General features: G+C 37.1%; 1 protein-coding gene across 11 annotated transcripts in view; it reads left to right on the top strand.

Annotated features, from left to right (window-relative positions):
* The window catches only part of LOC121232867 (A disintegrin and metalloproteinase with thrombospondin motifs 6-like), a 185,216-nt gene extending 173,924 nt beyond the window's left edge, over positions 1–11,292 (top strand). For all 11 annotated transcript variants that reach the window (XM_041121341.1, XM_041121348.1, XM_041121343.1 and 8 more), the window contains 2 exons: positions 178–334; positions 7,433–11,292. In XM_041121341.1, the coding sequence (XP_040977275.1) occupies positions 178–334; positions 7,433–7,542 (267 nt within the window). In that variant the 3' untranslated portion in view covers positions 7,543–11,292. The remainder of the gene's footprint in view (positions 1–177; positions 335–7,432) is intronic.
* Positions 11,293–12,349: the final 1,057 nt, after the last annotated feature.

A 12,349-nucleotide genomic window follows, 5' to 3' on the forward strand; every position in this document is an offset into this window, starting at 1 on the left:
CCCGAAAAATCTAAGCTATTTTATGAAAATGATTTTATGTATTAACCAAATCTCTTCAGATGCTTGTCTTTTTTTAAATTTGTGTATGTGTACTGTTCCTGATTGCTTTCCTGTTATCTTGTTTTACATTTAAAAATTGGATCCAATTTGGTTTACTTTTTTATCTCTCATTTTCAGTGTTCTGCGCAGTGTGGTCTTGGGCAACAGATGCGAACAGTACAGTGCCTCTCATACACCGGACAAGTATCCAGTGAGTGTCCAGAAACACTTAGACCTCCATCAATGCAGCAGTGTGAAAGTAAATGTGACAGTACTCCCGTTTCCAACACAGAAGGTAAGTTTGCCATCTTAATATAATTTATTCTGGAAAGTGTAAAGTAACATGGTCAGTATTACTGCATTAATTTATTAGTAAAAGTCTACATTACATCATCTCTCAGCCTGTGAATGAATTTTTTACAATTATTTTCTAATTAGTCATTGTAGTTCAAAGGTGGAGTCAATAAAAACCTAAATACAGGTTCTTCGTTTAAAAAAACACCCTTAAAAATATATAGCCTAAGTCATGGACAAAATACTATCATTTTGTGTTATTAATTTTCCAGTCACTTTATTGGTTCAATGGAAATGTCCATTGTAGCAGGGGGACCATGATATACTTCTCATCCACTGAACTGTTACCTGCTTCATCAGTGGTTAACATAACAACGTAGTGGCAAAAATAGTTGATCGCATGTTCATTGAAAGACTGGGACCACAGATTTAATGCTGCACGGTGCTACAGGCCTGTTCTTTGACTGACTGACTTACTTTTCAGCTTCTTCTAATTAACTTTGAATTTCTTGGATTTATAATGCCTATTTGAAATAATTACAGTGTTTTTTACATGATACAGCCTAATTTAATCAGACTATTAACTAACTTAATCATAACATGTTTTTGCTAGAGGATATATTAGATAATAATGTCAAAATAAGCTTATTTTGCTTATGAAAGGCTCCAGATCTGGACTCATAAATTGTCCAAGCCAACCTATTAAGAAATTCTGTCGTCAAAGTACAATTTATGTGCTAGGCAGTAAAAAAAAGTTTCCTTACTGTTTGTAAAAATTTAGAATAGTTGCTCACCAGATGAGTACATTCCATTTTGTGTGGAAGGGGAAAAAGAATCAAAAATTACCAAAACACACATGTCCAAAAATAAAGAAAGATTGCACAGCAATAATAGTTCTCTTAAAACAGGTATTCCCTAAATTTTGAGTGCTTGACTTCACAATGTCACTAAAGCTGCTCCTTTTAATGTAACTAATCTCTGTGCAGTATATAATGGAGCATATTTTACACAGGTTCTCCAACTACACTGAAGTTTAATATCCTATTTATATGGAACAAATACTCTGATTTTAAATCAAAAAAAGGCAAATTTATGCTAGTCTTCCCCAATTTGGTGTTGTGCTGGTTTTGGCTGGGATACAGTTAATTTTCTTCATAGAAGCTAGTATGGGGCTATGTTTTGGATTTGTGCTGGAAACAGCATTGATAATTCAGGGATGTTTTTGTTATTGCTGAGCAGTGCTTACACAGAGTCAAGGCCTTTTCTGCTTCTCACATCACCCCACCAGTGAGTAGGCTGGGGGTGCACAAGAAGTTGGGAGGGGACACAGCTGGGACAGCTGACCCCAACTAACCAAAAAGGAACATTCCATACCATATGACATTATGCTCAGCATATAAAGCTGGGGGAAGAAGAAGGAAGGGGGGGGACGTTTGGAGTTATGACATTTGTCTTCCCAAGTAACCGTTACGCATGATGGAGCCCTGCTTTCCTGGAGATGGCTGAACACCTGCCTGCCGATGGGAAATGGTGAATGAATTCCTTGTTTTGCTTTGCTTGTGTGCGCAGCTTTTGCTTTACCTATTAAACTGTCTTTATCTCAACCCATGAGTTTTCTCACTTTTACCCTTCCGATTCTCTCCCTTATCCCACTGGGGGGGGAGTGAGCGAGTGGCTGTGTGGTGCTTAGTTGCCGGCTGGGGTTAAACCACGACACCCTTGCAGAAGCTCAGTCCTCAGGATGGAGAGTGGAAGGCCTAGGGGAAAAACTATGGAGACCCCATGCAGGGACCGCAGAGACAGAGACCCTTGCTCAGTTTAAACCCTTCAGGGAACTCCTGAAATACTATATATATGCTATTAAAAGAAAGAAGATGTGACTCTCTATTACTTGTGGCAGTGTGCTGAATTCTATACCTTGTCGGATAGCCTGTTTTAATTGACTATGCTGTATTTAGCAGATGAGTGAACTGCAAATGATCACAAAGAGTAGCAGTTGCAAAAATGATGTCCATAAATCTGCCTGCCACAAAGAGAGGTTGTTTAGTCTAGAGAAGAGAAGGCTCTGGGGAGACCTTATAGCATCCTTCCAGTACTTAAAGGGGGCCTACAGGGAAGACGGGGAGGGACTCTTTATCAGGGAGTGTAGTGATAGGACGAGGGGTAATGGTTTTAAAATGAAAGAGGGTAGATTTAGATTAGATATTGGGAAGAAATTATTTACTGTGAGGGCGGTGAGACACTGGAACTGGTTGCCCAGAGAAGTTGTGGATGCCCCCTCCCTGGAAGTGTTCAAGGCCAGGTTGGATGGGGCTTTGAGCAACCTGGTCCAGTGGAAGGTGTCCCTGCCTATGGCAGAGGGGTTGGAACTAGATGATCTTTAAGGTCCCTTCCAACCCAAGCTATTCTATGATTCTATGAATCTATATTTTTTTTCCAAACACAGACGTCTTTCTCCAAAGTAAGGAAGTAATAAAGTACTTCTAAGTGCATAATTAGTCTCAATCTCCTCTTAATTTCAAGATGGAAAAAGTCATGTTCTTATTTATAGTCATTTTGTTAGTAATTCTTTAATATTGTCAGGAAAATACACTGATGTCCTATAGATGAATACAATCAGGGATTTTCTGTGTGTGATCTATGGACACCGCGTGGCCATGGACTTCTTTAAAGTAGAACTGTGCAGGGAAACTATGAAAAGCAAGTCTGTCGGCAATAGTGTTTTCCAGGGACCTACATTTTCACTGGAAAATTTTTGGGATCCACAAATTGAATATGTTGAAAACCACTTACATAGTATTCCAGATGGACTTTAGCTCTTTGGCCTGCACTTGGAGTTGGCCAGGCATGAGCCAGCTCCTTATTGACAGCCATGCAGCCTCATTAGCACAGTACTTTGCTTGAGCTAATAAGTCCTAGGAAGAATTGAGGGGAAAAAGATATAGCACAATCTCTTCCAGTAGATACAGTTCCCAACACATTGCCACTTAGCACCCCATGTTTGCTTTTGTCCCATATTGAAGGTATTTACTGGAAACCACTGGTTATTTGTAAGCAGTTAAGTGGCTCAAATGGCTCAAAAGTAAATATAATCTCAAAGTTCATTTAACAATTTAAAATACCTACATCCTTTCACAAGAACCTAGTTGCAATCCATTAAATACTAAGGGTGCCCTATCCCAAAATTAGACAAAAAATTTGTCTTCAAGATATCTTTCAATATTTTGGTAAGCATTTCTTAAATATAAATCCTAATTTATAAACATTTCAGAGCTACTATTAAATGCTGAATTTAAGAAGCACAAACTGTGAGTGTTTGCAGAATAATGTGCATCTATTGCACATTTTTTGCTTACACTTTCGTCCTTAAAAAAATCCTCTTAGACACAAGAGGAGCCGACATATGTGTTAGTAAAGTGTTACCCTTTAAACAGGGAGGCAAAATTTTTCAGCATACTAGAGATGATGGAAAGCTTTTAAGATTTCAAGAACTAACTAATCCTAAAGAGCACAAGTATTTTTTTGAAAGATAATACTTTCTAAGCAAGAAGTATTTGAGTTCTGGTATTTCCTTGTGGATGCATTTGTGAAAGGAGTATTCTGTGCCTGTATGCATGCATCTGTTACTCTCCATGTGCAGTGGGATGTGAACTGTGTATCTGTATTTGGGTTTCAGGGAAGGAGTCAGGCCTCTCAGAGGGAGGGTTCTGCCCCTTGGGAATCCATGTGCGTAGCAGAGCATATCTGCTCGCACACAGAGACTTTGTCTACATGCCACCTAGTAGCACTGCCTTGTGCTTTGGGCCCTGCTGTGGGGCAAAAGCAACTTCAACAATAGGTCGTTGGTTTGCAGCAGGGTCAGACTAGCTGAGGGGATTCCCTTCCCATTTCAAACCCCAGCGAACCTCATTCCCTTTACTCCCCAAACTCCAGTGTTCACAGCCTATGGGACCCATTTATCAATTTCCAGGCAATTTAATTTTGGTAACCCAAGATAAGTATATACATGTTTTTGAGAAAGCTTGAACCACTCTGCAGTATAATGATCATGTTAGTAAAGTTTAAAAGTACTTTCTTGGGGAAAGTAAAGGTTGTTTACATAAAATAAGAGTCAAAATTTTAGGGATATAGAAATAGTAAAAGAAAGTTACAATATATCTTGTCACATTTTTCATCTGCTTTAGTTCTTTGTTTTCTTTAAACTGTTCGTTGGAGATTCAGAATATTGTAGACGAGGTTTTGAGACTGCCACTGATGAGGGTAACATTACATTTGCTGTTGAAAGTGAACTACAGGTAGCATGTACCACACAATTTGAAATGTATTCAGAATGATTTTATTCTGTAAGTGTGTGTGTGTATATATCTGCTGAATCTAGACTGCTAATGGCCATCTGAAACTTTACCTGAAAAACTATTTTATCTATTTTTATGTCATTTCAGTTTTCCTTGTATTTTTTGTGGTATGTCTTTGCAGTCTCTTTAGCTGAAGGCACAGTGACATTCTGTGTTTTTATTACTGTAATGTGATACTTAATATCACAATATTGTCTGATCTGGCCACAAAGTTCAGGAAAGGTGAGATTAATGCATGTAGATTATTTAAACTTATTAACAGTAGTTACTAGGAACAAAAACGGCTCTGCTAAACCTCTTCCATCCAACCACAGTCCTATGAATAATAGGCTACTTCATCAGCCACCATATCTATTTCAAAACTGTTTTTTAAAACAGAAGTTGTGGGCAACTTCTAGAATATTGTCTCGCTGCTGTCCAAATGGCATTGGCTGAACAGGGTCCAGTTTTAGTCAAGAGGAAGAATAACATAAAGAAATATGAAATGGGATAATTTCAAATCCTACTTTTAGCAAAAATGAAGTTAGTGGCTTTACCTGTATTTAACTAAATACAACATATATGAGGGTTATTTTTGGGACTGAGTGAACTTTTTACATTTCGTCAAGATCAGGTGAACCTTTTTTTTCCTCACTCCATTTATAATTCAGCATCTGTCTCTCCTATATTCCCAGTCTCCACAAACACAAGGGCCTGAAATATTTCTGGAAGATATTTGACCTCTTTTGGGAAGAGTTTTTGAAATAAAATAGTGACCACGTGCAGTTGCTGATAGAGAAATGTGTCTGTTTAAACCAGCTACCCCCAATGTCTTTTCTGCTGACATCCAAATCTGTTTCCAAATTGAGAATTAAAAAAGTAGAATAGTAGTACATAAAACATTGGGTAGGTGGAGTAAAAAATTACAATGAAAGCACTATACCTGTGTTAATGAAATGAAAGTTTAAATCATTTCATGACCTCTACTTGTCTAGCTAGAAGCATGCACATTGTCATTATTGGAAATACTGTTCAGTACAGACCCTGAAGTTCAACCTCACTAATGCTTTCCTAGGTTCAAATACTAAAAATTGTCATCTGCACTTAACTTGCCACTACAGTATGCTTGCAGCATGACTGCACTGTCCATAACTACCTGTTCTGGAGCAAAAATATTGTACTAGGAGGTCATATATAGAAGGAAGACAAATAGGAGTAGCTGAAGGATTGTACATGATGATTGTGTTTGTTTCACTATTACTTTTTTCTTTTTCTACCTGTTTGGTATGTCTGTCTGTTGTCTCTTTCATATTTGGCTTACAGTCATCTCGGAGTCAAAGACTGTTGTTCTGTCAGGCCTCGGAGCAACAGCATCCTGGCCTCCAGTCTTCACTTCTGGATATCAAATCAATACAAAATATGATAATAGTCAAAGTACTGCTAGTTTATCTCATTTTTATTCTCATTTTCTTTATAGCTATTGTAATTTGAGAAAGATTGTAGGAGGAAGCCAGTATCAAATGCAATCTTAAAACAGTAAAAATTTACAGCATTCTTTTAAGACAAATTATTTTCTGAGAAATTAATCTAATTTCATTCTTCCCACCAACTTCATTTTTGCAATTCAGACTTGTGGGTTTTGCTTTTTCTCTGTATACATCTCTTCCATCTTCCTATACGTGAAGCAAAGCTCCTTGCCAAAGTCCTATTTTAATATCAGTCTGGAAGAAACTGTGCAAATGCTTTTAACTAAAAATCCCCTATCAGGCATCTATCACAATATTCACTCCAGTGCAAAGCAAATCTGCAGTAGCAACATCTGAGCTGTAGAACCTGAGCATACCATTGAGCTCTCAGATACAGCCATCTCTCCAGCTATAATCAGAATAAGAACTGGGCACGGACCAAACTATTCCATTCCTTATTCCCACCTTCTTTCTACAGAAAGGAAACTGAGCCAGAGGAGAACCACAGCATACTCCAGCAGTGCTCCTGTAATGTACACCCACAAGTCACTTTAGATACAACCTGTGTGGGATGGAAAAGAAGTAATCCTTCCTTTGCATGGTTGAGCTCTTGTTCTCCCTTCCTGGAAGAGTTACCTGCCAGTATGACAAGGGCTGCTGAGGCAGTAAGCCCAGCATATAGGGAAAACACAAGTATGAAAAAAAGCTCTTACATGTCAATCACGGGCATAAAAATGGCTTTTCCTCCTGCATAAAAGACAGCATGGATGTATGGAACCAAGCCTAAAGTATAATCCACCATTCAGTCCAGTCACTGAACTCACACTGTTGGTGCCTTTATTTATAACACTTGTTGTTTTCTCCACTCCTGTTAGCTGCAATGCATATTCTATTTCAAGGATTCTTACAAATGTACAGGCATGGTACCAAATAGTGTGAATCATGTTAGATTTTGGATAACCTCTCATGGATGAATAAAATAACTCCTGAGAAAGAAGATATAAAAGTATTGTAAGAAAAATTACTCATATTTCCTAGCTGTCTAAAGTGACCATTTATCCCAATAAATGGTAATTCTTTCAAGATAAAGTGGGCACACTTCTAAATGTCTGTGAGAGAAGCCCTGCAAACATTTTTATGGCTTTTAAAAATATATTGCGTGCACTAGGCTGGACTAGAAAGAGCAGTTACAAAGAGGGCAAGGTGGATGGATAGAGAAGCAGCATGTTAAATGTCAAATTTTCTTTGTACTTTAATTTTTATTTCTGATTTTTTCTCTTTAATGCCCTTAATTATTAGAGTGCAAAGATGTGAACAAAGTGGCATATTGCCCACTGGTGTTGAAGTTCAAGTTCTGCAGTCGAGCATACTTCAGACAGATGTGCTGCAAGACCTGCCAAGGACACTGACCCACAGAAAGCACGAGAACGTGCGTTGTTATTATTGTGGAAAAGCATCCATTGAAGAGAGCCACACAGCAGAATGAGATTGACGTCCTTGCAAATGCATTACCCTGTGGAAAACGTAACCACTGGTCAGCCCCAGCTGACAGGATTTCAATATTATTTTAACTTCTGTGAAGTGGGATTTATTCATCCAAAGTGCTGGACACAGTATAAGGAGGGCATGCCAAATTGGAAAGATCCACACAGCACATATAGAATAGCTTACTGTGGAACATTTGTGTTCTTTTGACTAAATCCAATAGTCTGTTTACCTCCTTGGACCATTAAAATAATTTTTATTATGGACTTAGCAATGACACTGAATCCATTTGTATTTAAAACTTTTTAAAACATAGCTGTTATGACTTGGTCTACTATGGAAGTAAAGAAGAATCAAAAAAATGTTAAGTCATAGCTTAAAAATGTTAACTATTTTATCTCACAACACAGCACCACAATTTAAATTATAAAATGAGCTTGGAAATGTTATTTAAGGAGCAGAAATTAAAACAATATGTATTTTTCCTTCATTCCTCCTAATTTCCTTTGGAGTAATCCATATTTCCTGAACACTGCTGTGAGCCATATATAAAGCTATACTAAATAGAACAACCATGAGGGACTTAGTTTTAAGAGGTGCAACAGTTATTGCAGTGGTGCATGAAATACAGGTGTGCTATGAAATGAAATCTGTGTTGCAGGTTTATAGCCATCTTACGATTGTAAAAGTGAAGCTGAGATTTCCACTGAAAGGGAACATATTTCAATATCATGGAGGAAGCAGACTCCAGTAGTGGTGAAGACCGTATTGCCAGCTTCTTCACTACTACCATACAGGTTACTTCGAACTTTCACTTTGACTCCAGCTCACTTCTGTTTACAACACCAGCCACAAAGAAAATACAACTTTGTGGGCATATAGATCTGGTTTACATGTTACTTTTGATTCTCCAACACCAAGGAGTTCCAGTGAAAAAGATAAGCCTACTGCGTAATAGCAACAATCCTTTGCAAAGCTGAAAGTTAAAATGGGTTCCAGATGTTCCCTTCTTTGATACCATAGCAGAAGGGTATTTGTTTATGAGAAAGAATATGTGAATGTACAGTTCAGGAGACCACATCTGAGTGGACAAAGATTACAACCAAAGAATAAGACTCATGGAGATATCTAGGTTCTGTTCAAATGAGAAGTCAAAAGTGTGCTTGAGCCAAGAGGCCTGTTGGGCTATCAGGAGAAAGGCACACTGGAAAAGGGGTGGCTAGAATGAGTCTGGCCACCTTCACCTAAATGGCCAGGTACATATTTAAAGCTGGACCATATTTAAAGCTAGGGGCAGCTTTCAGTATGAGACTGGAACAAACTCATGCCTCTAGATTAGTAGCTAGATGCCCTAACTATTCTGCTGCCATACTCTACTTATTTCATATTACTGTATTTTTAATATTCACCAAATACTTTGCATTTTTAAATGTAAAACCAAACTACTTAGGCAAGTCACATTCAAGAATCTGCCATAAAAAAGTTTAATGTCATGCTCCTCTTCCCCTTCACTTTTCAGTAACAGACTCAACAAGGAGATAAGTGGGTACTTGTTTCTATTAATATATTGTACTTGAACACTTGCAGTTTGTAGCAGGTGCTTGATGAATGTGCTTTTGTGTCCAACTATGCCTCCTTTGTTGTAGCGTAATTAAAATTATGTGAACAATAATGTGTTACAAATTCTAACTCAAATAGCACTTTTTAAAAGAAGTACTCTTTTTAGTGAAAAATAATTTCAAAATATCACGAGATTGAAGTGTATTGGTGTATTTTACCAATAACAAGCCAAATGTGATGCACACTATTTACTAATGTGAATTAACATGGAACAATAGATATTGTTAACGGGACTCATGCTATGAAATCCCCCCAACATATTGACAATCTATCTGTGGGGTTTTGTGTAGCCCACATATTCATGACCATCAAATTCCTGTCATCTGCTACCTCTTGCCAGTATTTCCACTTCCATATGCCTGTGACCAGTGAAATTCCTTTTCAGTTGGCTTGCATGTATTCACAAATGCTTATCTGCTGCTCTCATCACCATGTAAACAACTCCTGTTAAAACTGACACCAGTAGATACAAAACCCCAATCTTTAGGAGTTGCACATACGGATTAAGGGCAGTATGTAGTCCTTCTCTGTTAAGTGAATGGACTTTCTATATCCTTTTGACAAAACACCTTGGTGCTAGCATACCCTGGTTAGGTCAAAAAAGAGATAAAAGGGAAAGGGATTGCTATGGCATTCTCTAAGCAAGATGCCTCTTTGTATCAGGGTCCGGTTTTCTCCAGGGAATGATTTTGTTTATCAGCTAATGTGCCTTTTCAGCTAACAAGAAAAAGGTTTTCTATGTATTCAAAAGAAACTTTTTTTTTACCTCACTTAGGACATTAAAATTGTAAGGAGTGTTTCCAAAGATACATTTTGCTCTCTTACTGGTGCTAGAACACTAGGGAGTCCGATGTTTACTCTGCAACATAACAGCACTGAGGTTGGAATTTAAAGAACTCCCTGGAGCAACGTTGAATTGTATTGTTAAAGGGAACAAAACACAGAATGTACGTGGATTTACAAACTAAGCAATGTTTCAGACTAAGACCAAAAAATGAAGCCTAATTCAATGAAAAATAATTGGTTTCCACAGCACAGTTCATTGCTGCTGCTACACTGTAGCCATCTATATAATCTAAGCTAAATAGTGCTATATTCCTAAATAGTGACAATAGGACTATTTGTATAGGCTATAAATATGACAAGCCTAGAATCAAATAGTGGAATACTAAATGCAGAAATCAATCTGGTGCCAGTACTTCCACTGAGCAATACTATCAGCTGAAGAAGATCAAACCAGAAAGAAAAATCTCCAGATTAACCCCTCAGGGTGTATACACCCAAAAATAGTCCATTTTTTTAGGAACTTTGTAATGGAGTGAATGTCACATAGATATCCTTAATAATACAGACTGAAATTACCTTTGTATTATTGTGATTAGTTGCTTATTATTTTATACTTGGTATTAATGTGGTACACTGTTACTTTATTATTATTATTTTTTGCTTTTGTAAATTATATTCTAATTTATTGTCATGTTTCTTAACACTTGTTCTACATGCATTCTCCTGCTTGTAATGAAAACAAATATATTGTAACACTTGATGCAGTGAAATTCCACACCAGGCACAGATTTGTTTTTAACATAGATAATTTAGTAAAATAAAACTACAGCTTTTAGGAATGATACCCATGGTACAGTTGTCTATTCCCTGACTTACAGTTGCTAGAATTCTGTATGCTTCACATTTGCTTCATCAGTTGCATCAAAATATATATGTTTTCTTTCAAGTAACATCCATATGTTATGCCAGAATACTGTCCTTGACAGCAGCAATGTTTGTCATATATAAGCAAAACGAAAAGGAAAAGGAAAAGTTAAGAACGTGATCATGTACATTATTAGATAATATTTTAGCTTAAGCAATAAATGTAGATCAAGAATGAAATTAATGGCAGCAAAATATCCTATACTTCTTGGAATGATTTCATTAACAGCCAGTCAATAATAACAATAACAATAAAATGTCCTTCTTGCATTGAGCTTTTAAGATTTTATCTGAAGCTATAATGTTTTTTAAAATAAAAACCAAAGTCAGTTCAGAAGACTTGATGCTTAGGTCACTGTTGCTGAGAGATGCTTCTTTTCTTACCTGATATAGTAAAAATATCCTGTACTGAAACATCTGATCAAGTCCTATGAAATATTTCTTGTTTCTCTAGAATAACAGTTAAAATCTAGTTTAATGAAAATAATCAATCTACTACTATGAGTAAGATGTTAAAGAAAGTACAGAGAACCTTAAATATTTTGATAAGGCATTTAATAATTTTGGTTATTCTTTTTTCTTCTGTTTACTAATGAGGATTCAAAACACAATAACCTGTTTTAAAGGTACTGATATTTCCACCTGTGCTCTAGCACAAAGTTTTATTGCCCTACAGATCAGAAGTTAAAGATGGAATAGTCTTAGTAAATTAGTCTATTAATGGTTTTCTCTGTCATTCCAAAACTCTGTTGACTTTCCTCCCATACATTCACACTACAAATTATTACCTGATAGGTTTCCCGCTATTGTTCAGTTTTGAATATTATTCTTTCCCCCCGGAGCAACTGTGTTTTGGATTATAATGACAAACTGCATACACTGAAACAGATGCTCTTGTGTTTCCCTCTCTTTTCCTACTCCTGCTACCTTATACCTAACATCACCCATGCTGACTGTAGAATTCCTGGCACACAAAACTCCCTTCAGTCTTCTTAAAATGCACTCTTCTTGCACCTGAACTTTCTTCTGGAATCATCCCTGCTATTATAATTCTCTGTTATATGGTTTCAGTTTATTCCTTGAGAAATGGACGCTATTTTTACCTGAGGTACTGCTTATCCTTTCTCTGATTTCCCTTGCTATACCCCGCAATTGTTCCTTCATTAGTAAACTCCCTGTTCTCTCTGAAGCTATCTGATCTACAAGAAGGACTTTTAAGTATCCTCTGTAGAACGCTGTACAGGCCTCGGTTATATTACTAGGAACTAAGATCCAGGACTCTTCTGTGGAGGTTTACAGCAATAGACTTTGGATAGCATCCTGTGAGCCTCATCTGGAGTCAGTCAGTCATCAATCTAAGAGTCTTAAGAGAAGGCCATTACTAAGCTGAGGCTCTCATTC

The sequence above is a fragment of the Aquila chrysaetos genome, assembly GCF_900496995.4.
Source record: "Aquila chrysaetos chrysaetos chromosome W unlocalized genomic scaffold, bAquChr1.4 W_unloc_1, whole genome shotgun sequence".
NCBI classification, from domain to species: Eukaryota; Metazoa; Chordata; class Aves; order Accipitriformes; family Accipitridae; genus Aquila; species Aquila chrysaetos.